The sequence below is a fragment of the Nasonia vitripennis genome, chromosome 4 (assembly GCF_009193385.2).
Source record: "Nasonia vitripennis strain AsymCx chromosome 4, Nvit_psr_1.1, whole genome shotgun sequence".
In the NCBI taxonomy this organism is placed as follows: domain Eukaryota; kingdom Metazoa; phylum Arthropoda; class Insecta; order Hymenoptera; family Pteromalidae; genus Nasonia; species Nasonia vitripennis.
The window spans coordinates 1,317,180-1,339,149 of NC_045760.1; the positions used below are offsets into that span (position 1 = coordinate 1,317,180).

Here is a 21,970-nt window from a genome sequence, read left to right on the forward strand (position 1 = left end):
TTCGATAAAATTGATCGCGAAAACGCATAAATAAGAAAGATTGAGGTCGCGCGTGCGACGCCGTATACATTCTTTCCCGATTCTATTTCAGCGCCGTATTCGCGTTACTATTGCAAAGAAGAAATTTTCGATCAGCCTATGCCCGAGTGAATCCGCTCCTCGTATCAGTCAGTCATTCATAAGTAACAACAGAGTCTATACACGAACGCGTAAAGTTATGTACTCGCGAACGAGTAATGTTTTCCGTTCGACGGATTTTCCTCGATATGCAGCGCGAAAAGAAGACGCGGCGTCATCGAGGGTCTTTTCACAAGAGTTGCTTCGTTTTATTCGATCAAGTGTGTGCTGCACCGTAATTGATTTTTATTTCGAATTCCTTTCCCCTTGTCGACTCTCTGTTTATATTATCGACGAATGCAAGAGTAACTCGAGCGAGATCTTTGCTTTGTGTACAAACGTTATAAGTCGTTTTGAGAATTTAAGAGATAATGAAAGCCGCTGTGTGAAAGAGAGAAGAAGGAGCAGAAAGAATAGTCGCGCCGCCGCGGGGAAAGAATGAATTTAATGACAAAAGTTTTTTTATTCTCTCTGCCACTGCAACTGCGCAACTCAGCCCGGTGCTTAAAGGCGTTTAATAAATCATCGAAATAGATTACGCGGAGACTCCGTTCCGCTTCGAATTAAAAGTTCTTCATTATAAGCTGCCTTCATCGCGGATGGTAAATAAACAATGCGCGCAGAGCTGAATCGCATGAAAATTCCCGTTCTTTAACAGAGAATATAATATTACTTTCTTACTTTCTTTGCAGGCTGCAGCACGCGCGCGTCTGTCACAGCGGTACGTCACGTCGAATACACGCCGAGATACAGAGCGATGAAACGCGAGAGATAGAGAGAGAGAGAAAACTATTTTTCATGAAAAAAAGGAAAGAAAGCTCTTTGTTCAGCGAAAAAATGATGAACTTTTGCTAGTTACATCCCACAAGGCTATATCTATTAATGAGAAACAAGCTCTCTCTTGGAAGCATTTGGCGTATGCATAATTAACCGCGCGGACTCTAGTAATCGAGTTCCTTCATTTTCATCCGCGCTGTGGGGGGCGCGAAACGAGTAGTTATAACGCGGGCGTCGAGACGAAAAGCGTGGCATCCTATCGATCAATCTCGAAAGAGAAACGAGGCCACGGCGATATTTGCTCGACGATTTCGACAAACACCCACACACACACACACCCACATACACTGGGTCCCTCACCCCCGCGGCAGCTGCCGGCATAATTACACTCGTCCCACCAGTGCATAATTACATGACGTTTTTAGAGCCGCGTCGCCTCGCGTAAAAAGCGTCTGCATTTTCCTCTTCGAATGGACAGAAGGAGGAGGAAAAAACGGGGCCGCGGCGAAAATGCATCGCAGAACAGCATTACGACGCATTTCCGGGCATTAAAATCAGCTTCACGCGCTCTCGCTGTCTCTGAGCAGAGTAAGTACAGAGAGAGAGAGAGAGAGAGAGAGAGAGAGCGAGAGCGAGCGGTGGCATCGCGATGAATGAGCTTGCGCGGGAGCCACCCCTACCAGTTCTGCGCCGGGCTGCACACGTCGAGCTGTCGTCACGTTTCTCTCACTCCCTCTTTTTCACTCGTCGCTTCTCTATACACTACTGCGTGTAGGTGCGCGCGCGCCCGTCTCTCTCTCTCTCTCTCTCTCTCTCTCTCTCGAGTCGCTCCGTGTCTTATTGTCTGAATTGGAAATGTTAAGTCGTAGCTTCCCCTTGTGCTAAGCACAAACGGAGGGAAAATTCCGGCTCCTTTCTCGCGGCAAATTGGAGCGAGGCAAGAAATTTTTAGCTCGCGCAACAGTGAAAGAGACGGAGAGCATTGTGCACATGCTTTCTTCGAAATGAGAAGTTTTGGTCGGGCCGTAATTTTTCCAAAGCTTTGCGGATGCCTCCGCGCGCGAGAGCGACTCTTTTAATGCGCGCCGTCTATTGTGCGATGGGCTGAATATAGACGTAGGGGTTCTCATTTTTCGCCTCGCGATCCGAGCAATTAATTACGCGCTCTTCAAACCGAGGAATATCAATCCTGCCGCGGGTATGCGAAAATTAACCGGGCTGCGGGAATTCGGCGCTATATTTGCTCTCGGAAGGTAGCTCACTAATCTACAAAGACACGAGAGAGAGAGAGAGAGAGAGAGAGAGAGAGAGAGAGAGAGCGATATGGAGGTGGATCGCTCAAAGGACATTGCGCGCATTTTGATCAATCCCGCTGCGTGGTGTCGCGTGGGTGCACCGAAACATCCCAACACACGTGCACGTATGCACGCGCGGCAGCTCTATACATAGCGCAGCGTTCGAAGTAAATAAAAAAAAAAAGAGTTGGAGCATCGGCGAGCGCGTCGGCATTAGGTGTATACGTATACGTACTATATAGCGAACTGGCTGCTCGCCGGGCCGAGGAGTCGAGTGGAGGTGGCGACGACGCGGCGAAGAAGGCGTGCGCCAGAGAGAGAGAGAGAGAGGGAGTAGCGACGGCGGGACCACAGTTAGCATCATAGATAGTACCGCGCATGCACCATTGACGTTAGTGAGAGCGCCCGGATTTCAGTGCGCTCGGCATCGCGAACCCGGCTGGACGGCTTTTCGGGGCTTCCGCGGCTGCCTCTCTCTCTCTCTCTCCCAGTCAGCTCTGTATTACGCTCTCTGCACGCGGGAAAATTCGATTGCGTTCTCGGGCGCCGCGCACGGAGTGTCCTTCTTTGTCAGCAGCAGCAGCAGGCACACCTGTCCTCGCGCAGGTATACAACGATTCTTTCCCACGCATATACCTCGAGGGGAGAAAAGAGAAAAGAAAAGAAAAAATCATCGGCGAGATAGTGTGCAATATCGCCGAGAGTGGACCTTTGCTGCGGCGGCGGCGGCGGCGGGGAGTTATCGAGTATCGGAAAAATTTTCAAGGAGGGCACTCTATCTCTCTCATCCTGCAGTGCTCCGTTCGGTAATTACTTGGCCATTCATACACGTGCGGCAGCTACAGCTTTCCTCTCATTTTCTCGCCGTTGATCGGAGATTACGTAATGTTGTTCCGCGGCGAATTATTTTCGCTTTTATAGGCCGCGCGACACGCGGTTTTTCGTTTCGAAAATTGGGCAGCGCCGCGTAAATATAGCCTACGCGGGATCGTCGCCGCGAGTAGAGCCGCGTAATTGGGGTTAGAGTAAATCAGCCGATGACGAGGATCGAAATCACTCCTCGCGCTCTATTGACCGTCGCCGCGTATAAGTGTAGAGCTGCGGCCGATTGCCAAAGGCTAAATCACCGCCGGCTATAATGCTGTTTTTGTTCATGCAAATGAGCGCGATTACCGGCGCATCGGTTTTACTGCCGCAATCAGAAGCTTCCTCTGCCCGTGTCTGCTCATTGTGTCTCTCGGAAGCATCGAGCAAATTAGACCGAATGGGAGCTTAAGACGGGAGATAATAGGTCGAAGTAACAAAGTCACTCGCCGCCGCGAGGAAGGTCCACTCGCACGATGTAATCGCGCTCTATAACCCGACTTTCTCGTCGCTGGCCTGTACACAGGAGGAGTCCTTATAAGCTCGGCCCCCGGCGCTTCGCGTCGATCCGCTGCATATCAGCCGATCGGGATGTGCGGTGCGTTGTGTGAACCAAGAGAATGATCACCGGCTGCCGCTACGCCGAGAGGATGACAGCCCCGGGCGAGATCGCAGCCGGCTACCGCCAGCAGCTGCAACGGGACGACGAGCGAGCGGAGATGAGCCAGCAACCGCCGGCCGTCACGGCCCGTCGACGATGTGAAAGCTCATAAAGAATCGCTGCTTGCGGTAGGTGACACGTACCTCATCTCCTCCTCCCCCCCCCCCTTTCATCGTATATTCCACACCGCTGATATGGCGCAACAACGATCTCTCACTCGCTCGCTCCGCGGAACGACTCAATCGCGGCGCTTTTGATCGATGCCATGCCTCGCGCGCGCTGATGATGTGCGATTCTGGCAATGGGTCTTGATCCTCTCCAAGGTCCTCTCGCGGGCATTGATTTTTCGAGAACCTCTCGATACAGCGCGTTTAGTCGGGCTATTTTTACACGCGCGCCTTGGTTCAATGAACCTCGTTGTCGCCGATGATTTCGTGCCAGCCGCAGCGTGAATGGATCGAATTCCCGAGAGACACAGGCGTGATTAATTTTTTTTCTCCTCACGCCACACCTTGAACTCGAAATACTGGAAAATTAAAAGCCGTATTTATCAAACACGAGAGAGAGAGAGAGAGAGAGAGAGAGAGAGAGAGAGAGAGAGAGAGAGAGAGAGAGAGAGAGGCGAAGGCTGCGCGAATAACCGTGGCTGCACACTTGGATAAATATACAACAACAACTGCGGCTGAAAAAACTTTCGCGCGCGCGAACGTTTTGTGTACGACTGGAGAGAGAAAGAGAGAGAGAGAGACAGAAAGAAAAAAGAGCGAAACCGGTAGTAGTGCAGGGAAAGGAGAGTCGACAATAAAAGCTATAGCTCGCTCGCGACGGGGAAAGAAAAACAATCGTCCGTGCATTTCAATTTGTTGCATGAATTATTGAAAAATAACACAAAGGGGCGGGCGAAATGTTTTGTGCCAAAACAGTCGAGCGAGCCGGTGGTAGGAGAGAAATGCGCGAGTGTATTTCTCCTCAATGCCATTTCACCGTATCGGCTCCGAATTTGTGGCAAAGATAGGCAACAGGCTACACACTCCCGCGCATAATCGAATTATTCGGAGCGTATTATTCTATTCACACAGCGCGAAGCCTTGATCGGATCGACCGCGTCTATGCGTAACGCATTTTGCCGGAAGCGCCCGTTTTGTATATTACTCACGGATTGAGATGGCTCGCGCGCGAATTATTCTTAATCGCTATCTCTATAGCGAGCTGAGACGTTATACTCGACTGTCGTAAATCGAGCGATCGACATTCTTTCTCCTCGTTGTACACAGATGTTACACGTCATAACGCGCAGTAGTGGCTCCGAAAGACAACAATGCCGCAGTGTGCTTTTCCTCGGCGTTAAAATTCCGGGGAGAAGAGAGCTGCAGCACTCGCTCATTGTATTTCGAGAATTCTTTCGAGTATACACGCTTCTGACTCGGTACATTTCCGACCTTCCGAAAAGCCCGCGCTGCTTAGAAAGCAACGATACACTCTTTTCTCTCTCTCTCTCTCTCTCTCTCTCTCTCTCTCTCTCTCTCTCTCGGCCTGACCTATAGCCGATGGCGCCTTTATGTAATGCGAAGGTCGCCGCATTACGCGCGGCCATGCTCGTGTTCCTCGAGAGACAGAGACGCGCGGGTTGATACAAAGCTGCGACGCGATAGTAATTTGGTTGTGGATTCCGCTGCTCGAAACTTCAATCAGGGCTCCGGTTCATTCCGATGTAATTACGCGGACGACGAGATCGACGTCGGCTCTGTTTCCCGGAGCGTTTGGATTTTAAATCACGAAATTCTAATTACGCGCGACGTAAAACCAGACCAATTTTCCCGGCCGACGGCGAGCACGTCGAAATATAAATCGATTGTACATGGCAAAGTCCTCGATCGCAACTAACGAAGGCCTAATAGAATTTCCCATCGTGAGCCGTTCACGCTTAATGAGGCGATATTTACGGACTAACTAAGCGGCCGCGATGTTTTTATAGGTTTTCGATTAGCGCGCGATGTATAACGCAATCGCGGGCTGCTTCATAAACGTCTCGGCGCCACAGCCCGTTATGTATACACGGTAGCCGTCGTTAAAAAGAAACCGCGGGAACGAGCCGTTAATCGACGTAATATACGCGTAAAATCGAGTCTCGTGCGTGTTTGGCGCGAAACAAGCGTCGAGATATATCCGCTAGAATTTTTTCTCCTCCGTCTTCTTCTTTTCCGGCGAAGCTATTCCCGAAGAGACGTAAGTTATCGGCGAATAAACGGCCGGGGCTGTAAATTACCCGGGGAAACTTTTCGCGGCGCACGTGACGCGTGATGCTTTCTTTTTCGGGAGTGGGGCGCGACCCAATCAGAGACATTTTTCTTCTTGTCGCGCGCTGCGCTCTAAGGCGTTAAAGATTGAACGCGGTCGTGTGTACTTTGCGAAAATTCGCGATCGACGTACACGTATATATATATATAACTTTCGCGCTTACGTATTCGGGAGCCGTTCGTCTTTGAAAAAGTCGGGAGATTTGTCATTCGGAGGAGCGGCGAGTTTTCAATTTCAAAAGTTTTTCGAGGCCGCCGCCGCCGCCGCCGCGGTGCAGTATGTTATACACGCGTAGGCTCCTTATTTCGCGCGCGCCCGTTAATTCGCGAATATTTTAATCGCAGCGTAGGAAAGGCGTAAATCTCGAGCGCGCATGTGTATATAAAGCGCGCGTTACGAGAGCGCGTCGCTCGGTTCGTATACTCAACTTTACGAGACTTTTATTCCTCGCCGTGAAGATTTAACTCGCGCGCGCGAGAGCATCGAGATATACACGCCTGTGTGTATATGTAACGCATTTTTGATGAACGCCTCTTCTAGCGATAAATCCGCAGCTTCGGCGCTGTATAGATTTTCAAAAGTATATAAACGCCCGAGAGTGTAAATATTCGCGCGTCCATTAAAATTCCCCAGAGCATCCGGCGCGCCGATTCGTTTCGCCGAATATAAGAGCGAGAAAAAGTTCTCGTTCGAAAATAATTAGCGCGCGGGCCGCGTGCCAGAAGCAAGCGACGCGTCGTCTTTTTTCTTTAATTGCCCGTGCGGCCGACCCCTCGATGTGTTTGGCCTTTTATAATCCGGCTTGTTTTATGTCGAGGGCTTATACGCGCGCTTCTCACGAATCGGCTATTTTCACGCGCGTGCGCCCGAGGTCGACTCTGCCGAAGAAGAGAGAACGAGAAAAAAATGTTGTTACATAAAGACATACCGCCGCGACTCTCCCGGTGTTTGACGACTGTCGCGTTGACGGCTGTTTAGTTTTGCTTGATTGAGACGCGCGCGGCTGAATTGACTGCGACCTGTAGCTGCTGCTCGGCTATGAATACGCGTCGCCGACGACAAGAGGGAAAAATGCCGTGAAGTAATAATTGACGAGTGAATTTCTCATCAATTCCTCGGATTGTATCGATCCAGGCGATTTTAAGACTAGATCGTTCTCCTGCCCGCAGCGAGTGGCGCAGCTGTGGAGAAGTAGAAAAGAAGAGAACAGGAAAATAAAGCACTATATATAGAAAGAAGGCGCATTGCAAGCAATTTCTCGGTGATATATAAGATCTTACTTCAAGGTTACAGCCCAGTGATTCGAGGCAGTAAATAGCAGGGCGGCAGGATCGTCGAGCAATACGGCATTGTGAGAACGGCGTCTCGGAATAAATGACGTATGTCTCCCACCCGCGCGCGTATACAAGGCATTTTCCGCGAGTCAGTCGTAGCGCCCGAGAGAGAGAGAGAGCGCAAGGGATCGACTGAATTACGTTTACGTCGTTCGTACCTCGTTCGCCTCGACTTGTTCCCTCTGCTCGCTGGGCGACGACGTAACTACCACTGATGCTACTCCTCGGCTGTGCCTATTGTGCTCTCTTCGGTTTTAGATTCCCCCTCTCGGCGCATTAGAAGATTGAATTCGAGCGCCAGAGACTGTACTGCTCGCTTTACGATAACAAACTGATGTTTGATTTATCTCGCGAGCAGACTGCAGTTGCCGCGCCGAATTCGAATGGACCAATCCGTTTGATTGAAAGGCGCGCTCGAGAAAGAGAAAAAAGGAGGGACAATCGATGGTAGGCACAATCTCATTATCGAGCAATCAGCCGGAGAATTTGCAGCTACGCTTTAAACAAACAGAACGCTCGAGCGAAGCGTAACACGAAAATGAATCACAGCAGCAGCAGCAGCAGCAGCAGCAGCAGTCGGGCTACGACCATAGCAGCGGAATCCAATTGCGACGCATTAGCAGCGCGTAGCCGAAAGGCCGGCCCTAAAGTGATCTTTAATTCGGCTAATACAAAGATTGGCCGCGCGAGCGCATGCATGCAGAAGAAACGTCCCTCTCTGCCGTACGTTGCACTCGCTGGCTCTCTGTACACTGGTATACTGTCTTTGCTGCTGTGCTCCTCGAGATTAATAAAAGTTGCCGCTCGTTGCAATTAAGCCGGACTGCTGCTGCTGCTGCAGCGGGAGGATCGTGAAAACAAATTAGTCCTCTAAAAGTTTCCCGGGCGATTGTCGCGCGCTCTCGCGTCTCTAATGAAACGACGCCCGCTGCACGCTTTCAATTAAGGAATTTTATTAGGGGACCATCGCTGAATTTCCTCACTGCGAATTATACATAAACAATCGGCATAGTTGGGAAGCTCGAGTTACAAGGCTGCTGCTCGCCGCGAGTGCAATCGATATAGCATACGCGCGCAAGTTCAAAAGCGCACGGCTATAGCGCGGCTCGAGGCTGTAAGAATAGAGCCGGGCGCGTATACGTGTACGGTAATAACAACATCCCGAGGGATCGATGAAGAAACAATGACGGAAGGAGCGATATAACAGCGGCGCGATTCATGAATGGGACAAGAGGCGTCGAGGCCGTCGTCGCGCATCAATCCAGCGAGGTAATCCGTTTAATTGGACCGAGAGAGCGAGCTGCGCTAACAAGCCGGCTTTTATTATGATAAAACGAATCGATTATTACTGATGCTTATAAATCGCACTGGGCTCGAAATTGGAATTTATCGAGATCGCCGCTTCTCAAAAGCGTGAGAGACAGCTCGAAAGGAAACAGAACGTCGTGTGGGCCACGGCGGCTCGTAGATTCGGACAGATTTGGATTTCTTAAATTAGAACGTCAAGCCCGACGAGAATAGGTGATGAATGATCCCGCCGGCCAAACGACCATTAATAATCATTATCCTCCAATTGCCCGACTTCAAAGCACGGATATTGTATGAAAAAGAGAGTAGGCCTTAGTATATATATATACGATTCCCGCGTAATCGCTACGGATAACATTGGAGGCAAAGTACACAACTCCCTCACGGCTCCCGCTAATCGTTCTTTATTATAGCCGGGGACTTTGGCGACGAATTAATTAGTCCCCGTGGCTGCAGGCGGAGCAGACTGCTCTCGCGCTAAGCTAATAGACTCCGCAGGCGCTGGGACAATAAAGCTTAATACACCGCAGAGATCGAAAATCCCGTTTTTCCTCTCGCGATCGCTCAGTATGCCTAAACGGTGGGCTTTTCGCTAAGCCACGTGGAATTAAAAATTACTGTAAAAGGTCTCGGCGATTAAGTGCTTTTCACACACATCGCACGTCTGCTCCGTGTGGCCTCTCGAAAAGTTTCCCTCCTGCCGCCGCAGCTCTCGTAACTTACTTTTCGCGGGTAGATTAGCGCTGGCAGCTATTATATAGCGCGCGTTATATAGTCTCTCTCTGTCTCTCTCTCTCTCTCTCTCTCTCTCTCTCTCTCTCTCTCTCTCTGCCTCCGAGCGACTCCGCGCAGCTCTGTCTTGGCCGTTCTATTTTTCGCCGTCTCTCTCTCTCTCTCTCTCTCTCTCCCGAGCTTTCGAAGCTCGGGGAAAAAAGGAGAAAATTATCGGGTTATAAATACGACGGGGACTGGGACGGAAAAAAGCCGGGCCTCTGCTGTTGTAAAATCGTGTATCGGCGCGTCGCGCGCTCTCTGTAATTTTGTAACGCATCGAGATTCCTTATTCTTATCGCGTGCCGGAGCCATAGACCCTATAGACCTTTTGAACTATTCTCGTCGAGTGCTTTTTTACGACCGTGATCCATAGAGCTTCCGCGTGCGGAGCGCAGAAAGCTTCTATTTTCCGGCTCATCGTACTCGCTCGATCCGCGAAATTTCCCCCCGTCGCTGCGCATCCGAAAGTGAAAAATAAAAGCGGCGACGTTACTTCCTCGAACTTCCGATCGATGCGCGCATCGACGGTAGAGGGAGAGCGAGTTGCTGAAAAATAAAGTCACGTCCCGGGCTTTATTTTCTGTTATCACGTATAAAATATTTCCCTCGCCGACATATTTTTCCTGCTGACGCTTCCGTCGCTCTTGCAGCGATGATTTTTTTACGACGCTCCCTTTACCCTTTCTTTATATCGGCTCGTCAGTTGTATATTCTCCCTGTGGCTTCTCCGCGCGACTTTCTTTATTTCTTCGCCCGAACTTCTCTCATCCTTTATTTCTTGCGCTTCCTCAGTCGGATTTCAGCTACACACGTCGCGCGCCGCACGCTCTATTCTTCCCTCTGGTACTTCTTCGCCCACTTTTTTCTCGTCACCCGGCAACTTCAGCCGCGGTGCTCGAATTTTCAGGTGCTTTTTCATCGGCTTAACTGCAGCGTCCTCCTCGGAGAAACTCTCGCGGATCGTGTAACTTTTCGTCGCACGTCTGAGCTATACAGGTGCAGTGTATACCGGACTCTCTTTCGACTTGGGGGAAGTATAGTTTCGGTAGCGCCGCGATGTCAAAGGAATCATTAAAAACTTGCGCGCCGGAAGAAATCGCTCATCGAATTAAACGCACTCGGCCAGAGTTGTCGGCGAGGGAAGTTGGCTGTTTATTATTCGATTAGGGCTGCACTCATTACTACCGCTGCGCGTACAAAGTTCCTAATCGATTCAGCGTAAGTACGCCGTTCAACGTTTGATAAAAAGACAAAAAGCTCTCGCTACGGCGTGCATACAGCGCTACGTGTACGAGAAAGAGAGTCCGCCTGGCGCGCGGAAGCGTCGAGGCAAAGTACGTGATTAATCGGCTGGATTCGCTGCTGCTGCTGCGCACGAGTTTTCCGAGTCAGCGAGTCGCTCCTCGTGTTGATGCGCATAGCCGAAATTGGCGTCTTGTGTCAGCGGGCCGAGGAAAAAAGTGGAAGAAGCGTACGTGAGTCGATAAAACTGTCTTTCTCTTCGATCGTCCTATCTCTCTCTCTCTCTCTCTCTCTCTCTCTGTTCTTCGAATGGGCGAGCTTTTTCTTGGGCGAAGAGAGAAAGAGAGGCGAACGAAATAGTCGACTTTAATCCGTTCCCGGCGGACGACGAGATTTAACGCTCCGGGGAAATGTCGAGGCATTTAGCAAAGTCGCTGCTGATGCACATGGAGATCTGGGTTAAGTGTGTCCGTACCAGCTCGTTGAGCGTTTATTACTTATACCAAACTTTCTTCAAATTGTATCCGCACACTGTGCCACAAAATCCGAATGAGCTCTGAACTGGCCTCTCGAAGTTTCGCAAAATTAGCGCGCGCAGTCGGACTATCGAAAAACAATACAGGCCCCCAGCGCAGCTGCAGCGCCGGCTGGAATTCCCGGGCGAAATTTCGCTCGCGACTACTTGCTTCGTCGGGATAAAAAGCTGCGGGGGAAGCTCGCGCCCAGACGATCGTTTCGCGCGCGCGCTCGGGAAAAAAGAGCAGAGGAGGTGCAGGCTGCGCACGAAAAAATAGCGCTGCGCGGCTGTGCTCGCTTATACGAAGAAATAAAACAAAGCCGAGAGTATCGGGAACATCGAGCGAGTGTATCCCCTTCTCTCTCTTATTTCGCGGCGACCTATATAAACGAGGCCTTGCATCGTCGCGTCTTCCTCGAAGAGTCGATCGGAATATCTGCCGCAATTAAGCCCGAGCCGTGTCTGTGTGTGACAGAGGAGTTACGGTGAATGGGAGGTGCGAAAACGGAGGGAGGAGGGTGTACAGTTGCGGACGTGCCGGGAAAAATTTTAGGTCGGAGAGTTCTTCTTTCTTTCTTCTTCTTCTTCTTCTTTGACCCTTTGACGCTTGATGTATTATGTATGATACGACGTAGTTTTGTTGCGCCGACAGAGGAGAGAGAAAAACAGAGTTTTCGGGGTCGAGCTCTCATCCCGGGTGAGAAACGCACTGCGGTACAACGTATCGGTGTGAATTATTCCGCTGCGGCGCCTTTGGATCGCTAGAAAAATCAAACACGGGGACGATGCAAACGCCTTCCGATAATTTTCCCAATCTCCGCGAGTGTATGCAAGCAGCGTGCACGCAATTTCATTTCTCGAGAGCTCTACACTGCACTGACGCGTCTCTACTTTCTTTGAGATCAGCTCGTTTGACTCGGCGCGCCTCGTCGTTGCAAACTTTGACTTTGAATGAAAAGAAGCTATACACACACGCGACGTCGATAAAAAGCAGCAGCGCCGAGAAAAAAAAGTTCTCTAGATAGCTTCTTCTTCTTCTTCTTCTTCGTCGTCGTCGTCGTCGTCTCGCGAGCCCAGGGGCAAAACTCAAGATTGCTCGCAATTTGCCAAGAAGAAAGAGAGCTTCTCCCCTTTCATCCAATGTATAGATATATGTAAAAGCAGTCGCGCAGCGTTTCCCGATAATTCTCCCCGCGGTGCGTGTGTGCAGCGCAGCCGAAGCGACAATGCTCTCGCGAAAAACGGCCCTGGAAAACTGGAGCGTGCGGTGCTGGAAAAAAGAAGGGAAAAAGCTTTCTCGCTCATTGACGAGTCGCCGACGCGACGCGTATAATAGCTCCGCAGATAAGCGCCAGCAGCAGCAGCCGAGGGATCATTCCGAGCCGAAAAATAGATTGAGAGAAAGAGGCGGAGGGATAGAAAAATGGAGAAACAAAGTATCCAGCGAGATGCGGCTATGCGATACGAGAGAAGGCGTTTGAAAAATTACACACGGGACTCGTCGCTGATGTCTGCGGGCAGAAATAATGTACGACAGGCCCTGTATTTCTTCGGCTTTTTTCAGCTCATATCCGCGACTGCTATTTTCGTGACGCTTGTATACGCGCCCCGTTGGCTTTTACGTTGACGTCGGATTGCCGAGCGTTTTCCGGGAATCAAATCCGCAAGGAAAGCCAGAATATCTCAATTTCATTGCAAAGCCCTCGAGAGACATCCGAAATCAAGCAGAGAGTGGTAAGAGACGAAAAAAGGAACGACGTTAAACATACGCCGGAAAGAGAGTGAAAAAGGCAGAAACATACAAGCATGTGTATAGCAAATGTCCTCCGCGTTTTCGCGCCAACGATATCACGCAGCCCGCGCGAGATTTACACGATGTCGGCGCGCCAGAGGTTATATTATTATACACGTCCAGCCGTGAAACACACTCACGCAAACTCTTTCTTTCTTTCATCCTCCTCTTCTTGGAGATAGGAATCGAAGCTCGGCGGGATTGAAATTGTAATGGGGAGCCGTGGGTGTATTAATCTTGATCCTTGAATCGCTAATTCCCTTTCACGCTCGCGCGAGGAACGAAAAAAATCTATTATTTTTCTATTCCGAGAGATTAAGGACAAGCGAGAGCTTGTTAGGGGGAATTACCCTGGAAAGTTTGAAGGATTTTCTCTTCCCTCTCGACTCGATCTCGGAGTCGAGTTCCCTTTCTTTTTCTCATCGCAGTGTACGAGGGGAATTAATCGCGGTGGTAATGACGGGGGATTATGTGCCGGGAAATCAAAGGGTGAAAACTAGCTGGGAAACATCTCGGCGAGCAAATATTTTTCTTAGCGAGATGAGAAATTGATTCGCGCGCGCCTGATGCCGGTGTTCTACAAGCGTTATTATAAAAACGATAAATCAAGCGATGAAATGTCACTATTATTTACAACGCTCTCGTTTCTCTTCCTCGCGTGTACGAATCGAACGCGGAACTTTTGCGCTTTTTTTCTTTCGCTCCAGTTGACTTTGCAGTTTATGTGACAGGAGAAAAAATTGATGTCTTTTTCAACGGCCGTTTCGAGTACTCCGCTTTTCCGCGGCGTATATATTTCGATTCGGAAACGAAATCGCATTCTCGCGGTACAAAGTGGAGTTCGAAGCCGTACACGGGGGAAAATGTATCGAATAATGTCGGCGGCGGCGAGTTTTATCGATAGAATAAAAAATCAATTCGCCCGGCGAAATCTGCGAGCTTTTATACGTCCGTATAGGGCAAAGTGACAATGGCCATTGTTCGGCGCACGTGAACGACCTCTTAAGTATCCCTCGTTAAAATACACACGCCGAAAAGTCCATTCCTCGTCCGAACGAGTTCTGCGGCCGTATAAATTCCGGAAAATTCAAGCCCGCTCTCTGTATCAGCGATCGCGAGCATAGTCGTAAATCGAGCGTATCAAAGGGCGCTCGAAAAGTTTCGCCTTCGCACACATCCGTCCGTATCAATGCATCTCGCTGCGATCCGACCATTATTAAAACGACGCGTGTATACAGAAAAATTTATCCCTCGACGAAAAAATCGACTCCCCGGGAGTGGGAGGGAGAGAAGCATCCCAAGCTACATCCCAGAGAGCCTCGTCAGGAATGCCGGGCATCTCGCTGCTGCAGCAGTGGCAGCATCAGCACGTCACACACACACACACACACAGCAGAGGGAGAGGGAAACTGGCGCGCAGTAGCACGTGTCCGCGCACCATCAGCTCTATCTCTCTCTCTCTCTCTCTCTCTTTTCATCCGCGAGTCTCCGCACAGATAGAGAGAGGGAGCCGTGTGGGCGCGTGGACGTGCGCCAAATACTCAATGGTCCGGCGGCCGATACGAGGTGACACATGCGCGCGCGCGGCTATCTCTACTCTCTCCCTCTCTCTCTCGGTCTGCTGCTGCTGATGGTAACCCCCGAGAATCGGTATGGGCTGAATCTCGCTGACGCGGCCGTGCGTGCATTATGGCCGATTAATTTTCACGACGCTGTGCTTCGATTGTGCGTTTTCCTCGCGCCCGCTAACTAGTGCCACGCTACTGCTCGCTTCTAATTTATATAATGCGCGGCGGGAGGACCGCTGCCAATTCTCGTACCGGTTCGTTGGGCAAGAGAATCCCTGAAATAAGTCGGGGAGAATAAACAGAGAGAGAGAGAGAGAGAGAGAGAGAGAGAGAGAGAAAGAGAGAGAGTCGCGAAAAATACGTGCGTCGGGGATCGTTAATGGAGGGGCAGCTTGGAAGAGAAGATTGTTATATCCTATTTCGCTTGATGGGCCGAGCGGCTCTCGGTTCGCTTTTCGCGCCGGCCCTAATGAAAGTTCGTTACCCGCGCTCGGCTCTGCCGACCTGTTGCTATCGGCCGTCGATGCTACACTGCCGTACGGAACTGATGGTCGATTAATTTATACGTGCTATTGAAAAAGCGCGATGATCTCAGCAGGCGGCGACAGTCGAAACTTTACTTTCTCTCTCTCTCTCTCTCTCTCTCTCTCTCTCTCGCGCGCGCGTATTCTAATGAACGCGCTTAAATATTCATATCCATAAGCGGGGAACGTTTAGCGCCTCGGGGCCAATCCGCGTAACAGACACACGCGACAAAATCGAATTTGCATATAAATATCCGCCAAGGTCTCACTCATTCGCGGCGTTTCTTAATTAGCAGCCGGCAGGAAATTACCAGATCAGTCACGAAAGTTAGCCCAATCAAAACTCGAGACTCCTCGAACTTGTACATCATTTGCATAATTTATTTTTCAAACTACAGCTGCGTCCGCGTGTAATAACTTTTTCAACGATTTCCCTATCTCGAACACCTATACCACTCGTTCGCGTTTCTCTCTCTCTCTCTCTCTTTCCCTTTTTCGTCGCCGTCGATCACGCCAGCTCGTGAATTCCGAGACACACTCCAATCCCCAGCAACTTTCAAACTAATCCGGAATCCAAACGAAATAAAGAAACTCGCTCCGCGTACATGCGCGCATTTTTATTTCAATATAACCCGCGATCGTCGCGCGAGATAAAAGAAAAATCGCGAACTTGGGTCAGTCGGGACGGGCGACGAAAGTTGCGGAGTAAGTATACGAAAGTTTCTCTTCCCCGAGAACTATACTTTACACGTGCGTGATACTTTTCCCCTAGTATACGTGTAGGTAGGTGTGTATAATACCAGGCCGTGTATCGACTTTATTAAAGTGACTCGCCGCGTCTATATACATAACGCAGAGCAGCCGATGTTATACACAGTCGACGTTTCATTGATGAAGATTTTGCGCTACTCCAGAGCCACTTCCACGCGGAAGTCTGCAACAACTGACTCGAGTGGATTCTGTGTGTGTAGGGTTAATCCAACGATTGGAGAGGCGGCGACGGCTTTCTTTTCGAGGGCCGGACACGGGCCATCGACTGGCCGCGCGCGTGCTCCGAGGTCAGCCGAGGATTTATTAGCACTCAGTCGCTGAATCATTGCTTTTTGAGGATGACCGATGGGCCGTTGATCGATTTTTTTCGATTGATACATTCTCCTCGATTATTGTAAATTCAGTCGTCTAGTTACGAAGTGCGCCGGTATGATTGAATCGTAAACCGTCACGTGTCCATGTGTGTGTCCAATACACACCGGCCAAGGTCAAGACTGTCCAGTCTCGCGGCAGCTAGCCGAGCTATTTACAACTTTGCAGTGTTGATGTCTTTATTAAATTATTAGTTTCGTACAGGAGCTAGAGCTCGCTCGCGGTTCTCGGTTAAAAATAGAGCCGGCGGGGCTATAAATATTTCACGCAACAAATGTTTCACTGTACACACTCATGCCTTGCTCTCTCCAAACCGCACGTAAATAAAGCTAGGATTTATCGCAGTCCCTAGCACAAAAGTCGTCGAAAAAAATGTTTACGCTATGCACATTTCGCTGCAACTTTGTATAGCGCGCGAGAGCGTCACGCCGACATCGATCGAGAGCCATGTAACGAGTACGTCAGTCTCTTTTTTAGGTATACACCCCGTATACAAGCTCGACTATCCCGGCGTGTATAAATTGTTCCGCTGATCGCTTTTTTCCCTACTCGCGCTTACAAATGGCAGGCCATTGTTTAGACTTTGCTCGGCACTCGCGAGTTCGAGAAGAGGAAGCTCATTTGTACAAAGTTCCAAGACGCTTTGTTTGTGCGCGCGGCTATTCACGATCAAAGTTCGCGCAGCTCTCGGACACATTATTTCCGATATTTCAAAGGTCCGGCGCCTGCGCGCCCGGTGCAAAGAGAGTAATTGCGAGTGCTTTATTCGAATTTTCAATATCCGCGTCGAAAAATGTTTGCTTCGCTTTGAAAATTCACCGAAAAAATATCGGATTTTCCAGAGCTTTGAGAAACGCGCGCTCGCGAATCCCATCGTCGATATGTCTCGCGTGCGAAAACATTTCCATCACAGAAGACGTTTTTTTCCCGGACGAAGGAAAAAAAACTACGCCGCACGAACGAACGCGGAGCAGTTGCTAGCTAACGCCGAAATAATATCGGGCCGGCGAGAGTGCGTTAGTCAAATGGAGTTTTTATACAACGCACGAGTTAGGTATATCGCAAAAACGAGCACCGGCCTCTTTAAAGCAGCGTCATTTATTTTTCAATAGCTGCGCCGTCGTGTCTTTGAATTTTTCCATCTCTCTCTCTCTCTCTCTCTCTCTCTCTCTCTCTCTCTCTCTCTCTCTCTCTCTCTCTCTCTTCCTTTCGTCGTGCAGCCAGTATAGTCGCATTCCGGCGTATAGAGACGACATCGATCGGGTTCTCGTCGTTTGTTTATAAGTCTCGTTTACGTATAAAAGCCCTGGGCTTTGCAGCAGCAGCAGCAGCAGAAGCTCAAAGAAAGCTGGGACGCGAAAGTCCCGGGCCGAGAGACGTACACTCACTCTCTCCCTCTCGCTCTATCTGCTCGGATTCGTTTATTGAAAGCTCCTTTCAGAGATAGAGGGAGAAGGCCGCTTGCGCACTCGCTAAACTAACGACGTAGCCGGGGCAATCGTAAAAACAATCGATGAGAACCATCTCTGCGGAGAGAGAGAGAGAGAGAGAGAGAAGCAGAGGCCGGCATTGATTTTTAAGCGACAAAGAGCACGCGTATACCGTGTGTACCTACGTGTGTCCGTGTATATATAGCTGAGCCGAGGCGTTATAGTCGCAGGTAATAGCTGCAGTTGTCGGCGGAAATAGAACGTCGCTGTAATTATTGGAGACGAGAGAGAGAGAGAGAGTTATTCAGTCGCGGGGCGGCGACGACGACGAACGTCACTTTGACGGAAGAATGTTACGGCGTGTTCGATTGAAAAAGACGGAGAATTCCCCCCCCCCCCTATCCGACGATCTTCCCATTGTACTTACCGGGCGAATTTTCGAAACGACGATCGATCCGCGAACGACACGGCGCAGTATAGACGCCGGCGCGAGGACGTTACGGCTGAAGTATACTTACGTTTGTCCATTAAAGTAGGCGCGTCTGGCGTATTATACATAGACACAGTCGAGGGCTCAACAACTCGCTCGCAAATACGCGTACGACCGAGCGAGCCAGGCTGTTTCTACTCGTGCCGTGTTTGCGCGGGGCTAATTACCGAATCCATCGATGTTTGGATTATGGCGCGGATATGTAGAGGACGCGCTATGGATAAAAATCGCGACATTAGCGCGCGAAGATAATCGGCCATCATCGTTAACTGTTGGCGTAAACGATACAGCGTTTAACACACGGATTTCGGGTGTAATTACCGCTCGGTACACGCACGAGTTTCTTGAAACGATTCACGTCGCACATATTGGATTTCGATTTATAATCCGCGATGAATATCAAGTCGCTGTCAAGGTCGGACCGCGAGATGAAGCAGCGGGTGAATAAAGCACGCGCGTTTATTTCAACGCCGAGTGATTCCTCCGTGCGTGTATATATAGGCCAGCGACTATTTTGATTGATATACAGTCCGAATTCGCAGCATCAGCGCCGAAACTCGATTACTTACCGAGCTTAACACGCGCAACAAACTCATCCGGCGATTCCATTCGTAGGCCGAGCTGACTCACGCTTCTGCGAACAAATAGAATCTAAGTAAATACGGCCTATGTATCCAAAAAGAAAAACAGCTAGCGTTCAGGGCTCGAAGGGGCCAAATTGCGATCCGCCGCCAGAGAGCCATTGAATTTACGCGGCTGTTTATCGGGCGTCGACGAACGATGCGCGTAATCACACTCGTGTCGACGGCACAGGAGGGGGGAGACTCCCCCGCACGCTTTTTCTCTCATTGTTCGGGAGGAGCGCGGGGCGTAAGTAGCAGTATACTAGGCTCGATAAGAGAGTCGAATTCGATATGCGCTCGGGGGTGAGAGAGAGAGAGAGCTTTCCTCTGCGCGCTACACATCGAGGTCGCACATTCGAACTTTACGGCCGAGTCACGCCGGATTGTGCAATAATTTTTTTTCCCTCCCTCGTACTCGTGTACACGGCCGTTCTCTATTCTCGAGTTATACGGCCGCTCGTTCCTCCATCTCTCTTCTTGCGGACGAGCTACTACTCTGGCGCATTAAGGCCCCGGTTAGCGAGTCGCTAAGGCGAGCTTTTTTACGGCCGAATTCGCGCGCGAGCTCTCGGAATCACTGTAAAGAGCGACTTACTCTCTTTTCCACGCGGCGAAGTTTATGCATTCGCGCGCGATCGCTGCGCCTGCAGCCTGAAAATCCCGGGGGAAATTGGAAAATACGTCTCGCGCTACTTAAGCCCCTTACTCCGCCATGCAGACAAATGGCCGAGTTTACGAGTTCGTTATTTTTATAACTCGTAACGGCCGGGTGACTTTTTTACCTTCTCTTCATCGCGGAGTTATTGTTCGATTCGCGACAAGTTTCATTCGTCGTGCTTTCGCCGGCAGCCGCGCTGTCAATCTTGAATTACCTTCCCTTTGTGCTCGAGGTTCGATGACCCACATTTCACTGGCTTTATAGTCACAATCGCGTCTCGTTGGCTGCTTGCAGGGCCTCGCAAGATGGAGGAGGGCGAGAGGAAGAAGAATCGTGACCGACGCAGCGCCGCACGCCCGGCCCCCAGGATCAGCAGCTCGCAGTACCAGCCTTCGTCGTTGTCGTCGTCATCGTCGGAGGCCAGCTCAGCAGTCGCATCACGCTGCCACCGCGGAAAGCGCCGAACGTTGATTCCGCGCTGAGCCAGCCCAGTCGAGATCAGTTTGTCCGTTGCCTCTGGCCCACTGCGACGGGACACGGAAGAGTGAGCCGGGAGAGCTGCTTCAAAAGACTGAGAGGCCTCGAGGCCGAGAAGGAAGAAGTTCGATAAGCGAGCTGAGCCGCGGGTGACTTTTTGAAAAGTGTGCGCGAGTGCGTGTGTGCGCGTGTGTGCGCGTGTGTGCGGGGGTGAGTGCGCGGCACGACAATTGGAGCTCGGAGTGCTTCGGCCGAAATGAGGCGAGGTAGAAGCCGCGAGGACTCGTAGATAGAGCGAGAGAGAAGAGCGAAGCGGAGGAGAGGAGGAGCGCAGCAGCTCGCGTAAGATGCGGGAGCTGAACGAGAGCGCATGCAACGCGTTGTACACGGCCGTCGAGTGGTCCGGACCCGGGATCATAGTCACCCTGGCCGTGCTCGCCGTCGTCAACGTCATGGTCGTGCTCGGCAACGTCCTCGTCATACTCGCCGTCTACAATAGCATCAAGCTGCGCAACGTCACCAACATGTTCATCGTCAGCTTGGCCATGGCCGACCTCATGGTCGGCATCGCCGTGCTACCCTTCAGCGCCACCTGGGAGGTCTTCAAGGTTGGCTCGTATATCTTTTTTATTCCATTCTTTTTTTTTTTTTTATTTCATCCTCGAGACGTCCTCGAAATCCTACGACGACTCGAAAACGTATACCGGCGTCGGTTTATCGGGGAAAAGTTTAATGAACTCTTCGGCCGGGAGGTCGAGAGCCCCCGAATTATTCGCGCGCATATTCGAGCGTGGCTGCCCGCAGAGGTTCGCGAAATTCATGGCGACAATCGATGCAAATGCCGATTCATTAATGTTCCGATATTGGCCCCCACGACAGGTGTGGATCTTCGGGGACATCTGGTGTTCGATATGGCTGGCGGTCGACGTGTGGATGTGCACGGCCTCGATTCTGAACCTCTGCGCAATAAGCCTCGACAGGTATCTGGCCGTAACGCGTCCGGTCAAATACCCTCAGGTAAGATTCCGTTTGTCCATCGTGTTTGTGTGCACGATATACCGTCGCGCGAATCGCCAGACCGCTAGACGTGCGAACATCATTCCCAGAATTGAATCAGCGGTCAGATGACTTTTTACTCCGGCAAAGTCGAAAATTGAGCCAGGTCTTATTTGCGCTTGTCAAAGTTAATATGCGCAATTATAGTTCATCGAGAGAAAGAGAGAGCACGAAAACTGCCTTAGTTTCTCAGTCGCAATTTGCTCGGCGCAAGTGTCCAGGATCTAATGGGTAACTTGTTCTCGTGCAATTTGCAACTCTGCATGAACTGTGCACAGCCAACCGAGCGAATCTTCGAGATTGTTGTTATTGGTTTTTGTTCGACGAGTCGCGCGCGGCCTTGTTTGAGACTCGCAACTTCGAGTTGCACGTTATTATTGAAAATAAAAACACGATATTTCAACGAAAGGTCGCGGTTAATTTTAGCCAACGCTCGATCACTGTAAACAAGAGATAACGCGCTGTACAGTTTGATAATCCGCGCACTCTATCATATCCTGTGACACGGCAAAGCGCGAACCTCAGAACCGAGCTAAAATTCATCGGAAAAGCATCCGACGCGAGCTTTTTCACCTTACAATCCCTAGCTCCAACAACAACAACAACAACAACAACGAAAAAAATCCCCCGTCCGGCGGTATCAGTCAGCAAAGCGCATTACACGCATCCGAACGAAATCAAACGCCCCCGCGGCAAAACAAAGCCGTGGCGTGTATCCGTCCTGTCGAAAAAAAAAAAAACACGAAAATCACCAGCGCGCGCATTCATCGCGAAACAAAACGGAAAGCGCGCAGTGAGTAGCCAGGCGCGTTATTACGCGTTCGCGCGATAAACAAACATCCCAGGGCTTGATTTATTGGATAGCATTGATTACGAATCTCCTCTCTCGCTCTAGCGGGGGATGTATTATTGCGTCGTTGATTGTTAATCTATCAAGGGCGGCGATCGCTCGTAATTAATTAGCGCGGCGACGTCGGCTGCCCTCCTTTTGTTGCGTGGTGGCCGGCAACTTTCGCCGCGAA

The 21,970-nt window shown here is 50.5% G+C and overlaps 1 protein-coding gene across 8 annotated transcripts in view; it reads left to right on the plus strand.

Moving 5' to 3' along the window:
* LOC100122987 (putative octopamine receptor) overlaps positions 1–21,970 on the plus strand; it is a 68,419-nt gene that overhangs the window by 33,092 nt on the left and 13,357 nt on the right. For 3 of the 8 annotated variants that reach the window (XM_032599920.1, XM_031928499.2, XM_032599921.1), the window contains exons 2-3: positions 19,710–20,500; positions 20,772–20,909. In XM_032599920.1, the coding sequence (XP_032455811.1) occupies positions 20,240–20,500; positions 20,772–20,909 (399 nt within the window). In that variant the 5' untranslated portion in view covers positions 19,710–20,239. Of the gene's footprint in view, positions 1–2,548; positions 2,796–3,579; positions 3,843–19,709; positions 20,501–20,771; positions 20,910–21,970 lie in introns of those variants that run through there. The other 5 variants (XM_031928502.2, XM_031928497.2, XM_031928501.2 and 2 more) reach the window with 5 other exon arrangements.